General features: G+C 36.4%; 1 protein-coding gene across 5 annotated transcripts in view; it reads left to right on the forward strand.

Annotated features, from left to right (window-relative positions):
* LOC105862858 (nuclear autoantigen Sp-100-like) overlaps positions 1–14,080 on the forward strand; it is a 90,231-nt gene that overhangs the window by 12,663 nt on the left and 63,488 nt on the right. For all 5 annotated transcript variants that reach the window (XR_012920629.1, XM_076006026.1, XM_076006025.1 and 2 more), the window contains exons 2-7: positions 5,331–5,493; positions 6,568–6,736; positions 8,852–8,935; positions 9,325–9,387; positions 9,791–9,940; positions 10,403–10,477. Coding sequence is in view for 4 of the 5 variants with exons in the window: in XM_076006026.1 (XP_075862141.1) it covers positions 5,331–5,493; positions 6,568–6,736; positions 8,852–8,935; positions 9,325–9,387; positions 9,791–9,940; positions 10,403–10,477 (704 nt within the window). In the remaining variant the exon portion in view is untranslated. The remainder of the gene's footprint in view (positions 1–5,330; positions 5,494–6,567; positions 6,737–8,851; positions 8,936–9,324; positions 9,388–9,790; positions 9,941–10,402; positions 10,478–14,080) is intronic.

Genomic DNA, 14,080 nt, shown 5'->3' on the forward strand with positions numbered 1-14,080 from the left:
AAGGAGGTAAAAGACCTCTACAGGGAGAACTATGAAACACTGAGGAAGGAAATAGCAGAGGATGTAAACAGATGGATAGCCATACCATGCTCATGGATCGGCAGACACAACATTATTAAAATTTCTATACTATACAATTGATTTTTGTATGTTGATTTTGTGTCCTGCAACTTAACAGAATTATTTTATTTTCCTAATAATTTTTTTGCAGAGTCTTTAGGGATTTTTATTAATATATATGACACCATGTGATTTGGAAGTAGAGACAATTTTACTTCATTCCTTCTGATTTAGATGCCCTTTATTTCTTTTTCTTGCCTAAATGATCTGGCTAAGACTGTCAGTACTATGTTGAATAGAAGTGTTAAGAATGGGCATCCATGTTTTGTTTCTGGTCTTAGAAGAGAAGGTTTCAGCTTTTTATTGTTGTGTATGTTGTTAGCTGTGGGCTCATCATATATGGCCTTTATTGTGTTGAGATACATTTGTTCTATACCTAATTTGTTAAAATTTTTTATCATAAAAGGATGTTGGATTTTTCAAATGCTTTTTCTGCATCTATTACAATGTTCATATAATTTTTGTCCTTTATTCTACTAATGTTGTATATCACATTTATTGATTTACATATGTGGAACCATCCTTGCATCCCAGGGATAAATCCCATTTGAGCACGGTGAATGATCCCTTTACCATACTGTTGAATTTGGCATTCTAGTATTTTGTTCACAGATTTTGCACCTATGTTCATCAGGAATATTGGTCTATAATTTTCTTTTCTTCTAGTGTTCTGAGATAGCTTAGGTAGCAGGGTAAATATACCCTCATAAAATTAATTTGGAAGTATTTCCTGATTTTTTTTTTGGAGGAGAGGGAAGAGTTTGAGAAGCATTGGTATTAGTTCCTCAATAAATATTTAATAGAATTCACTTGTAAAGCTATATGGTTCTGGGTTTTTCTTTCATGGGAGGTTTCTGATTACTGATTCAATATTCTTACTCATTAGTGGTCTGTTCACATTATACATTTATTCATAAGTCAGTCTTAATAAATTGTATGTGTCTAGAACTTTATCCATTTCTTCTAGGTTACCTAATCTATTGTTATATAATTGTTGATAGTGGTCTCATGATCCTTTGTATTTTTATGGTATCGATTGTAATATTTACTTTTTATTTATTTATAAGTTTATTTATTTGAGTTCTGACTCTTTTTTTCCCTTGGTTAGTCTAAAGATTTGTCAATTATGTTTCTCTTTTCAAAGAACCAACTCTGAGTTTATTGACCTTTTCTATTGTTTCTCTATACCCTATTTATTTCTGCTCTAATGTTTATTATTTCCTCCTTTCTGTTTAACTTTGGGCTTACTTTGTTTTCTTTCTCAGGTGTAAAGCTATGTTGTTTGAGATCTTTCTTTTCTCCAAATGTAGGTGTTCATAAAAGTCCCCTACTATTCTTGTATTGCTGTTTATTTCTCCTTTCAGTTCTGTAGCATTTTCTTTATATATTTAGGTGCTTCAATGCTGGATGTATAAATACTTGTAAGTGTTACATCCTCTTGATGAATCTGTCTCTTTTTCCATATATAATGATCTTCTTTGTCTCTTGTGACAATTTTTGACTTAATATATATTTTGTTTGTTATAAATATGGATGAATATAGTCACTCCTGCTTTCTTTTGGTTACTTTTTACATGGGATATCTTTTTTCCATTTCTTCACTTTCAGCTTTCATGTGTTGATAAAGCCAAAATGAATTTCTCGTATGCAGCAAAATTTTGAATCTTGGTTTTTAAAATTATTTTCAAGTTCCTCTTTTCATTCTTCTTTTTTTAGCTTCCTTCGTGATTTAATGACTCTTTGTGGTGGCATCCTTTGATTTCTTTCTCATAATCTTTTGTTTATCTACTACAGATTTTTCCTTTCTGTATTCCATGAAGGTTATTAAAAAAATCTACTAGTTATACCATCCTATTTTAAGCTAACAAGTTTGGACACAAAACTCTATACTTTTACTTCTCTCCCCATTTTAGCTTATTGATGTTAATATTTGCATCTTTTTTGTATTATGTACTTAATAACAAAATATCAGTTACATTTATCTTTAATTTGTTTTGTTTTTGTTTTATAACAGAATGTAAAGTGATTTATGCACAATTATTATAATATTAGAGAATTCTGAGTTTGTATATTTACTTTACTGGTGAGTTTTGTATATTCATATATTGTTATGTTCTTAATTAGTGTCCTCTCATTTCTGCTTTAACAACTCCCTTTAGCATTTCTTGTAAGACAGGTCTAGTGGTAATGAAACTCTCCACTTTTGTTTGTTTAGAAAAGATGTATAAATACTTTTTATACATCTTAATTTATAATATATATATATATCTTTAATTTGTACATTAAAAGATATATAAATACTCCTTCATTTATGTAGGACAGTTTTTCCAGGTATAGTATTCTTGGTTGGCAGTTTTTCTCTTTCTTTATTTTGAATATATCTTCTCCATCTCTCCTGGCCTGCATGGATTCTGTTGAGAAATCCATATGGGGGCTCTCGTCCCACCCCCCCACCACGTTCTCTCATTTAATTTTGCACACTAGACACACAGTATTAACACAGCCCCTGCTAGTCTCAGGGAAGAAAGGATATTTTTGCAGATGTAGAAAAAGTAATTCTATGCTTCATGTGGAACCAGAGAATACCATGTGTAGCAAAAGCAATCTTAAGCAAAAAGAATAAATTGGGAGGCATCAATTGACCAGACTTCAAGTTTTACTACAAGGCTATGGCAGCTCTCTTAGATATGATGAGTTACTCTTTTCTTGCTGCTTTCAAAATTCTCTCTTTTTTAAAAATCTTTTGACAGTCTAATGATAATGTTTCTTTTTAATTAATAGATTGGAGTCTTGTATATTAATATGATATATATTAATAGTGTGTCATATGTGTTAAAATGTTTTTCTATGCTGTCTTTTGTATCTTTATTGCTTTTTTAAAACATTTAAATGTAGTAACATAAATCTTCCTCTAGCTATTTTCTTTTCATATTTTTCTTCTCTGACTGAGATATTTGTTCTGTCATATAAATATTTACAACATTTCATCCAATTTTCAACCACAAAAAGACTTCTACAGTTTTATTCATACTAGTCCCAAACTGGACTCAACCCAAATGTTCTTCAACAAGAAAATGAATCAACAGATTGTGATAGGTCCACAAAATGGAATACCACTCAAAAATTTGAAAAAAGGACTAAACTGATATTCATTGCAACAACACAGATGCTGAGCAAAACATGGCAGACACAAAAGCATACATTATGTATTATTTTATTTGTGTAATATCCAATAACAAACAGTATTAACATGGTGAAAGAAATGACAGCAATGTTTGCCCCTGAGAGGGGGCCTGGCTGTAGGTAGGCTGCATGGGGGTTGACAGGCAGGGGATGTGCTGCTCTGTTCTTCATTTTTCAAATAACACACCAATTTTTAGCGCTGCATCTCCCTGTCAATCGCCACTGCCTCTTCACAGTTCTGCAGGGCACATTAACTGCTTTCCTGATCTCTGGGAGCATCCTCCACCTACAATAGCAAGTCTCTCCTCTGGTTGAAATTTTTCATCTACTCATTGTTCTCTACCATTCTCTTTGTCATTGTGAATCTAATTCTTTTGTTAGCACTTTAGTGGCGTCTTTAAAAAGTGGAAGATATGCTTCTCCCTAATCTACAATCTTTAGCCAGAAACATTTTTTACAGGAATTAAAAAACAATAATGTTGGGGAAGGGAACAAAAAAATTTAAAAAAGGAAAAGAAGTAAAGAACAATAAGTGATATTATTATTCCCTGCTGTGTTTTGGGTACTGGAAAATGCTGATAATTCCCTGCTGGTTTGACAAAGAAAATTTATGAGTTGTCACAGCATTTAGTAATACAGAGATGTCGATTAAAATATTATCATAGCAATAAAATGATAAAATAAGAGCCAGAATTACAGACTCAGGTGTAACATTAATTTCACAGGAAACAACAGCAATTTCTGAAGTTCGGATACTGAAAAATATTTACTATATATAACAATAGCACAAACAAATTTATGTTAACACAAAGCAGAACTGGATTTCCCAGGAAATATTATTGATATGTTCATGAAATTCTGAATTTATACCTAATCATATCATCATTACTATACTGCATAATATTTATGAATTAATTTTATGATTTAGGATGATATTTCTGCTATAACAGCTTGTTTTTTCTTTCTGAGATTGTTTTTATCTTTCAGAGATTTAATTTTTTTGGTTGTTAATTAAGATGCATTTTTAAGGTTGTATTTTATTTTTATACCATTGTTTTTCATCTCTGTATAGATGACCTGATTACTCCATCTTGATTTTGTAGGAATTTCAATTTTTTTTATTTCAGCATATTATGGGGGTACAAATGTTAAGGTTACACATATTGCCCCTTGTCCCCACTACCTGATCGAGTCAGAGCTTTAAGAGTGTCCATCCCCTAGATGGTGCGCATCTCACTCATTATGTATGAATATACCCATCCCCTCCTCCACCCTCCCATCTGCCCGACGCCCAATAAATGTTATTCCTATATGTCCACTTAGATGTTGATCAGTGAAACTGTTTTGCTGGTGAGTACATGTGGTGCTTCTTTTTCCATTCTTGGGATACTTCACTTAGTAGAATGGGTTCCAGCTCTATCCAGGAAAATACAAGAGGTGCTATACCACTGTTGTTTCTTATAGCTGAATAGTACCCCATGGTATACATATACCACATTTTATTAATCCACTCATGTATTGATGGGCACTTGGGTTGTTTTCACATCTTTGCAATTGTGAATTGTGCTGCTATAAACATTCAAGTGCAGGTGTCGTTTTTATAGAGTGTCTTTTGTTCTTTTGGATAGATGCTCAGTAATGTGATGGCTAGATCAAATGGTACATCCACTTGTATTGCTTTAAGGTATCTCCATATTGCTTTCCACAGAGGTTGAACTAGACCCAATTTTAAATTTTTTTAATTAAAAAATATTCTAGTTATGTTTAGGTGAAGATATGTTCACAATGGCTTTGATTAGGATGGACAGGAATTTTTCAGTCCAATATATTAGTCTTTCATAACCTTCATCCTTTCTTCTACTATGTCTTTGTTGCTTTAATTGAATTTACTTTGGCCTCTACTCAGGTCCACCAATTTTATATGTGTTGGTTCTTCATAGCCTTTCGTTCATATATAAAATCTTACATCCTCCACAGACATATCAGAATTCCCACGACTGTTTTTACATGGTATCCTTTTTTCCTAGGATGTCCACAGAAGACCAGAACATAGAGGACAGGCTTAACTATGACCTTATATTCAGTCACTTCAAAAGATTGAAAGTGAAGATTTCATATGCAATAGAAAAGACATTTCCATTCCTTGAGCTCCTCCGTGACCATAAATTCATCACAGATAAAGTGTTTGAAGTAAGTAAAGTTTATAATGTCACAATCTGGTAAACCGGCTCCAAAGTAAATTGGGCTTTGATATCCTAGACCCAAACTTTTGGTGAAAATAGCTCACTGAGTGGTGTTCTATGAGTGGGATATATTTTCCAGTATTTTTTGTAAGTGCTCCTGTAAGGCAGAGGGGGAGGGGAGCAGCAGAAATCACCAAAGATGATCCTGCTTCTAACTGAGGGAGTGGGGTCCATGGCACCCTGTGGTGTCAGGGTGAATGGCACTGGAAATAAGCTGGGTCAGAAATAAGACATACTCCATAACTGTACAGTGTCTTGTAGGGAAACACACAATAGAACATAAACTAAAAATTCAAAGTAATTTTATGGATTCAAGAATAATTTTAATAAATTGATTTACTGAAACAGTAATTAGCATGGCATTTTATTTCAATAATACCAATTTAAAATATCTAGATTTAGGAACATTAAAATCCACAGGAATTCATGTCTGGTTAGGACAAATTTGGGAGCAGATGGTTGCTGTTCTTTCTCCAACATCTTTCAGGTTTCTTTTACTTTCCTTCTTTAATTTTTTTAATTTGGGTAATTTCACCTATATGACCCATTGGAGACACAGAACAGCAAGTACTCTCTTTGCACATAAGTATGCCTTCTCTATGGCCAAGTTCACAGCAACGGGAGAATGGTCACCTGGTTTCTCTGAGCCTTTCAGTCCATGTCATTCCTGGGGAAAAAGGCAGAGAGTGCCCATCAAACAGAACAGCCCCTCATCACTTGCTAAGTCTAGTCCTAAAATATCTTGGCCTGGCTCTTAAAGATTAACTTTAATCCATTTTTATTCTTCCAAATTGCTGCTTTTTACATCTAATAAATGAGAGTGAACAGATCAACTCATCAATGGGTAATTGTAAGGAGGAAGGCATTACTTATTTATTTTAGTAGTTGTATGAATATTAAAAACTTATAAAACCTTATATAAGAAAATATGTAGGGAAATTGGAATACATTAATCATAAAATTACTTCACAATGTTTGTTGAAATCTGTATTTATATTTTTTCCATTCAATATTTTTTAAGGATTGTCAAACATCTCGGTTAAACCTGGTCCCTGTAAGTAATGTGGTGTACAATGTTCTCGCTGAGCTGGAGAAGAACTTTAACCTAGAAGTTCTGAAGATATTGTTCAGTAACATCAACATGAAGGAGTACCCTGCTTTAATTCCTATTCGTGAAAGCTTCAAAAGTGGTAATTACCTACCTTTTGAAGTCCAGGGCCAATTTTGTTCAATAAACATACATTGTTTTTCCACCACACACTGTGCTGACCAGTGGGGAGATAGTAGTTAACAAAACAGGCATGTCATCAGCCTTCTTGAAGCTTATGGTACAACAACCACCTGGAGGTCTGCTTAACTGGACATTTAGACTCATATGACCATGAGAGCCAAGTTGGCATCAGGTTTACTTAGAAGAACATGGAATAAGCAACACAGAATCCCAACAGGGCAGCAGCAGTTGCTTCTCTTTAGCAGGAGCCCCTAAATTGATCTACACAGCAGTCCACCAGGTTGACTGCTACCTGCCTTGAATGACAGCTTAGCTGCGGTTGCAGGATCCACCTTGGGTAGCACCATATGTCCGTGGGATTCAATATCTCTAATAACAACTCCGTAGTCATAGCTTTCAGGAACTCCACAATGGATAAGCTGAGTTACAAGAGTTACCACATTGAAGGAAAGCCAAAGTTACCACTTCACACCAGACATTTGTAGTACATACTTAGTCTTTCCCAGCCTGCCAGTCATGGGTGTTTTCTAAGCCCAGCGTTTGCCTCATAACACAGCAAAAAGGCCACAATTTCCAAAGTAACAAATAAGGAAGTTAACCCTGGGTCAAATGTGCCTTTAATAAAGATAAATTTACCCTCAATTCACAAGCTGTGAAGCAAACATTAAAATAATCCCAAAAGTGATTGCTCTGCCAGGGATTATTTTTGGTGCAATGCAAAACTAACGGTTTGACTCTAGGCTTTTTCCTGAGAAGGCATATTTTACTGTTTTATTGGGACACAGTAAAGAGGATGCCCTCCATTTCTTTTACTTGCCTAAAAAAAAATTTTATTCCAACACAGTTTGGTCCCAACCCAGTTCTCCAAATTAGGCTAGAGACATCACAGGAAAGGTGGGCACATGCCCTGAGCAGGGTGGATGCTGTGGGAACAGGAATATAAGTGTGAGAGCGCATCTGCAAAACAGAACAAACTGGATTTGGCCAAATCCAAGAGTGCAAAGCAGTGTAGGAGCTTATTCAACAGAAATAATTTGGAGAAAAAGTTTGAAGGGTCTGGCAATTAAAGCTAAGGAATTTGAAATTTATTTAAGACACTATAAAGAAATGCTATGGGTTTATAAGCAAGAAAATAATTTTAAGCAGGTATATATGGCTAGTTGATTCATATCAATAGTAACCTTATCTAATCAAGAATAAAATTATTTCTATAAGAACTCATTCAAATCAGAAAAGGAAATTAAAGAAATCCTATTATGTGGGTACAAATTTCAAGTCAATATTGTATCTGTAATCAGGAGGTCCCCAGGCTCTGGGTGCCAATGGAATGATATTACCTTTACTCCTCACATCTTAGAGGCTCTGATCCTCTCTGTGGACTACAGGCACCACCCCCTCCCTGGGCTCTGAGCAACTCCTTGTGCTTGTGATACACAGGCAGAGAGGCTCACGCTGGCCAGGGCACTGCCCACCACCTTGCTCAACACAGTCACCCTGCTGCCCTCAGGGAGACACTGCCTCCTCCTGGACCCTGAAGTCCATGTGAGCTGCCCCTGTGCCCTTTGTTATGTTTCTTTGGAAATCGCTCCTCCTCCCTGACACAATTGAGCCCAAACCTTCCTCTTCTAGCCCCATTACTAAAGCTGTTGGGGATTTCTATTTTATAATCAGCTCTCTAGGACCCAAGACCTTCTCCCCAAGAAATCCCTGTTTCTTCCTTAGTTTGAACAGGTCAGAAAACACACTTCACTTTCATTAGTTATTGTGAAATGTGCTCTCCCTGCCATCTGAATATTTATTCGCAAGTAATGTGGCTCACAATGCTGTATTTCTCCTTTAGTCTCAAATTTGAGTGTCTATTTTCTGTGTGGGAGACAAAGTTCCTTGACAGGGTCTTCTCTTTTTTGTCCAGGGGATGGTGGGAGAACCTTGAGTCATGTGGGACCCACTGAGCTCTGAGTGACACAAGGGCTGGAAATTCCTAAATGTACAATTTACAGATGTTGTCACTGGTCTCTGGTGGAGAAAACTAACTGCCTTCTCTCTCCTGCTGACTCTGTCTCTGGCTCGTCAGTGTTCCCAGACGAATTGTATTTACAAGAAAGTGATGAAGAAGAGAGACAGGAAGGGCCCAGCAGCCAACTAAGCCTGGAACAAGGTAATAACGACAGGACAGAATGTTCCCAGCTGCTAAGAGGAAAAGGGGCCCAAGGGGCTGAGTGGAGACTGTGACTCGGGGAAGAATGAGGAAGGACCATGAGGACAGCAGGGCGGGGAGTCTGTCTGAGCTCCCACCCAGGTGTGGGGTCCTGGAGGAGCAGCCATCACAAGACACTGCTGGCCCACAAACCAGGACGAAGGGGCTGGAGTGAGTCCTCTCAGCCAGAGGTGCAGCTGACCTGGTGGATCTGACAGTTTCCTATGGGCTCTGCACTGAGACTCACAGGGGTCTTTAACTCCTACCCTATAAAGACTAAAAAGGGACTGGGGAAAGGGCAAAACTCATACTTAAATTTCTGAAATAAACTTCTAATTTCTTCCCCCCAGGAACTGGTGAAAACAGTTTTCCAAGCCTGCCTGGACCACATTCAGATTTCTCCTTTTCCACTGGTCTGTTCCTGTCGGCTGCTATGTCCTTTGTTGCCTCATCTCATTCTGGAATGTGCTGTGGGGCTGTCTCTTTGTGTAACTGATTGCCCAGATTTTTCAGTATTTGCACCTGCAGTGTTTTCAAGTTTAGGAATTAAATAACAGGTCTTTATCCTCTGGGTTGCCTGGGAGGGTTTCCTCTTCCCATAACCCTTGGACACACCTGCTGCCAGTTCTTTTTGACAATGGGCCTGAATGTTTTACTCATTACCCTGCTTCACAGTTTTCTGCCTGTGTCTGCTTGACTGTGGCTACAGCCTTTGACCTCCTCCTGCGGTGGCCCATGCTGTTGTAGTGGAGGGGACAAGGAGAGATGAGCAGCAGAGGGAAAAATAAAATATCTATGAATCAAAACATGGTTTAGGTACAACCCCACCTGAGAGTGGACTCTTGGAGCACTTCTGTGAAACAGAACAGGCAAACACAAGGAGAAATGACACAACTGGAGAAAAAAATGGTGCACTAGGAGGGCAACAAGCAAATCAACAATGTGCCCAACAGCCTGAGCCAGCAGGTAAGACTGATTCAATGGGTTTGCATGAGTGTGGAGGGGCAAAGGGGGCCCTGGCTGAGGGCAGGGGAGTGGATTAATACACGAGGTGGGGAGACAATTATTTAACAAAGGAGGAACTCTCATAGACACAGAGAAGACAGGAATGGAGCTTGATATCCTGTTGAACCGACCTTGAGGAAGAAAGTTATGGAGGAAAACTGAGAGATAAGGGGGAAAGAGTTGAAGAGCCTCACCAGGGAAGAGAATCAGAAACAAAACCAAAAAGGAGGATTTAGAGAGAGGCTGACCATGGACTCAGTGAAGCACAAACACCTTCATAGAGTGGAGGCAGCAATAGATGCAGATGGGGCTCTTAAATAGAAACTTGAGAAGGAAAGAGATGCAGGGTGAGGTGTAACGAAATATAAACAGGACAGGAAATAGGCTCAATTGTATCTCAGCTGTCTGCTCTATTGTTTTCAGTGTCCTGTGGACCAGTAGTGAATAATGGAGATGCAAGAAAGGAGACACCTGGCCTATTGCCCTGTAATGAAGAAAGTAATTATTAATTACCTATAGATTTTCTTTTTATTTCATATGCTCTATATTATTTGGTTGTTTATTCAATTTTACCATGTTATCTATTTCTATAAATTGATAAGTAAAAAAGTGTATACATTTTTCATATACGACATTGTTTTGAAATATGTAGACATTGTGAAAAGGCTAAATGGAGCTAATTAATATATATATAGACTCACATACTTGTCATTTTGTGATGAGAACACTTAGTCTATTCTCTTAGTAATTTTCAAGAATACATTACTAACAATTGTCACCAAGTTGTATGGTAGATCTCTTGAACTTATTCTTCCTGTCTAATTGAAACTTTGTATCCTTTGACCAACATTTCCCCAATCCTCTTTTTCCACACCTGCCCCCTATTTACCACCACATATCCTCAACTTCTGTGAGTTCAACTTTTCTACACTCTGTGTATGGGTGAAATATGCTGTATATGTCTCTGTGTGATTGGCTTATTTCCCTTAACAGTGTCCTCCAGGTTCACCCATGTGGCTGCAAATGATGAGCTTTCCTGCTTTCTTTAAGCTGAGTAATATTCCATTTTGAATATATGTATTACATTTCTTTATCCATTTATCCTTGATGTATACTTGGGTGATGTCTAATCTTGGCTGCTGTGAATAGTGCTGCAGTGAACATGGGAGTGCAGACATGTCCTCAATGTGCAATCAGTCCCTGACTTATGATGGCAAAACATAGGATTTTTCAACTTTATAATGGTTTTATCAAGGTATTAAATGTGTTTTTGATTTACAATATTTTTTGATTTACAATGGATTTATGGAGATGTAGCCCCATCATAAATCTAGAAGCATCTGTATTAATTTTGTAACTTTTTGATATATACCCAGTAGGGGGATTGCTGGATCATATGTTGCTACTTTTTTTATTTTTTGAGGAAACTCAATGCTGTTTTCCATAATGGTTGAACTAATTTTCATTTCCACTAACAGTGTGCAAGAGTATCCTTTTCTCTACATCTTTGTCAAAATTTGTTATCTTTAGTTTTTGATAGCAGCCATTCCAACATGTATGAGGTGATATTTCTTTGTGGTTTAATTTGAATTTTCTTGATTATTAGTGATAGTGAGCATTTTGATACTGTTTATCATTTATATGTGTTCTTTTGAGAAATCACTATTCAGATCATTTTCCTATTTTTAAAGTGGTTTGAAATTAGTTTATTTGTTTTTTTTATTTTTACTATTGCATTGTTTGTGTGCCTTATATATTTTGGATAGTAACCCCTCATCCAATATATGGTTTGCCAATAATTTTTTCTATTCTGTAAGCTTCCTCTTTATTCTGTTGATGGTTTGAACAACAAGGTATACAAAAGCTTTTTAATGTGATTTAGCCCCACTTGTTTATTCTTGATTTTGTTGATTGTATTTTTGGTGTTATAACTGAAACATTGCTGCTCAGATCAACATCATGGAGATTTCCCCCTATGTTTTCTTCTAGTTGTTTTACAGTTTCAGTTCTCATATTTAAATCTTTAATACATTTTGAGTTGATTTTTTTGAGGTGGGAAGTAAAAGTCTAATTTCAGTCCTCTGCAAGTGGTTATGGTATTGTTCTGATACTATTTATTCAAGAGACTGCCATTTCTCCATTTTGTGTGCTTGGCACCATTGTTGAAAATCAATTGATCATAAATGCATGGATTCTAACTTTCAATTTTTTTGTTCTATTTGTCTATGTCTCTATTTTTATTCCAGTATCATCCTGTTTCAATTAGTATACCTTTGTAGTATATTTTGAAGTCAAATAGTGTGATACTCTCAGATTTATTCTTTTGTTTAAAATTGCTTTGGCTACACAGAGTCTTTTGTGCTTCCACACAAATTTTAGATTTGTTTTTTCTATTTCTATGAAAAACACTATTGAAATTTTCTTACAGATTGCAAGAATCGGTAGAGCACTTTGAGTAATATGGACATTTTAACAATATTAATTCTTCTAATCCATGAATATGGGGTATCTTTCCATTTCTTTGTTTCTTCTTCAATTTCTTTCATCAGTATCTTAGAGTTATCAGTATACAAATATTTCCCTCCTTCATTAAATTTATTCTTAAGTGTTTTTTATACTTATTGTAAAATGGATTGTTCTCATAATTTTTTTTTCATATACTTTGCTGTGTATTAAAATGCAACTGATTTTTGCATGCTGATTTGTGTCCTTCCACTTTACTGTATTTGTTTATTAGTTCCAGCAGTTTTTTGGTGAAGTTGTCAGAGTTTTCTACATATAAGATCATATCATCTGTAAATAGGGAAGATTTAACTTCTCCTTTTCCAATTTGGATGCCTTTCATTTCTTTTTCTTGCCTAATAGCTCTAGATAAGACTTGCAGTATTATATTGAGTAGAAGTGGTGAAGAGATGGCATCCTAATCTTATTCCAGATCTTAGAGGGAATGTTTTCAATTTTTCACTGTTGAATATGATGTTAGCTTTAGGTGTAGGGGACTGGCATATATTTTACTAGTTTAAGAATTAAAGTTAGTGAGTAATGTACGTGTTCTTCCCAGAGTGTTTGAAAGTAATCTGTTCCAGACAAGGTCCTTGTGATAAACAAAGGTGTTGCCTAGAGGCATAACAAAGGACCTGAGCTGCGACTAGCAAGAGTGGCCCTGCCCCACAGCATTGGGGGTCTGGAGGCCACACAATAAACATGTTGTTCCAGTGATTGCTGCATACACCCCATAAGATGGCTGGTTAGTCAATGACGGGTAAGACCCCTCAAGGGAGGGGTGACCTGAGCCATGCACAGCTGCTGGGGTTCAGCAGAAGATCTTAGGGGGTCACCCTAAGAGAAGCTGGGGATGAGAAATGCCCCCTGTGGCTCACCTTACCCATCCTTGCTAATCTCGGTCCTTTATCTATGCCTAGTGCCTAGAGCAACCACCTTGAAATTCTGAATCAGGGGATATCTGCTTCCCTAAGGCTACGCTTCCAGAATTTATGGCTATCACTGCCATACCTGGGTGGTCACGTACAAGGAACTAACTTTAATTTTTTAGAGTATAAAAATAAAACTGACCCGGTGTATTATTACTCAAGTCAACCGTCTGTCTGTGTGTCCACGTTTTTCTTTGCGTTCTGTGTTTGTGTTTTGTGTTCTGTGTTCATCCTCCATCCTGTAAATGGGCCACAACAACAGGCTTGTCATATATGACCTTTATTGTGTTGTGATACTTTTCTTCCATAGCTATTAATAATTTGCTGAGAGGTTTTATCATGTTGAGAATTTTTATCAAGAAAGAATGTTGAATCTTATCAAATGCTTTCTTTGCATCTATTCAGATGATTATATGGTTTTTGTCCTTCATTCTAACAATGCATGGTGTGAATTTTATAGATTCATGTACATTAAACCATCATTGCATCCTAGGGACAAATCCCACATCCTCATAGTGCATATCTCTTTAATGTGTTATTGAATTTTATTTGATAGTATTTTGTTGAGAATTTTTCATCTATGTTTATTAGGGGTTGGACCTATAATTTTCTTTTCTTATAATGTTCTTGTCTGGCATTGGTATCAGAGTCATGCTGGCCTTATATGAGT

This window comes from Microcebus murinus, chromosome 8 (genome assembly GCF_040939455.1).
Source record: "Microcebus murinus isolate Inina chromosome 8, M.murinus_Inina_mat1.0, whole genome shotgun sequence".
Taxonomy (NCBI): domain Eukaryota; kingdom Metazoa; phylum Chordata; class Mammalia; order Primates; family Cheirogaleidae; genus Microcebus; species Microcebus murinus.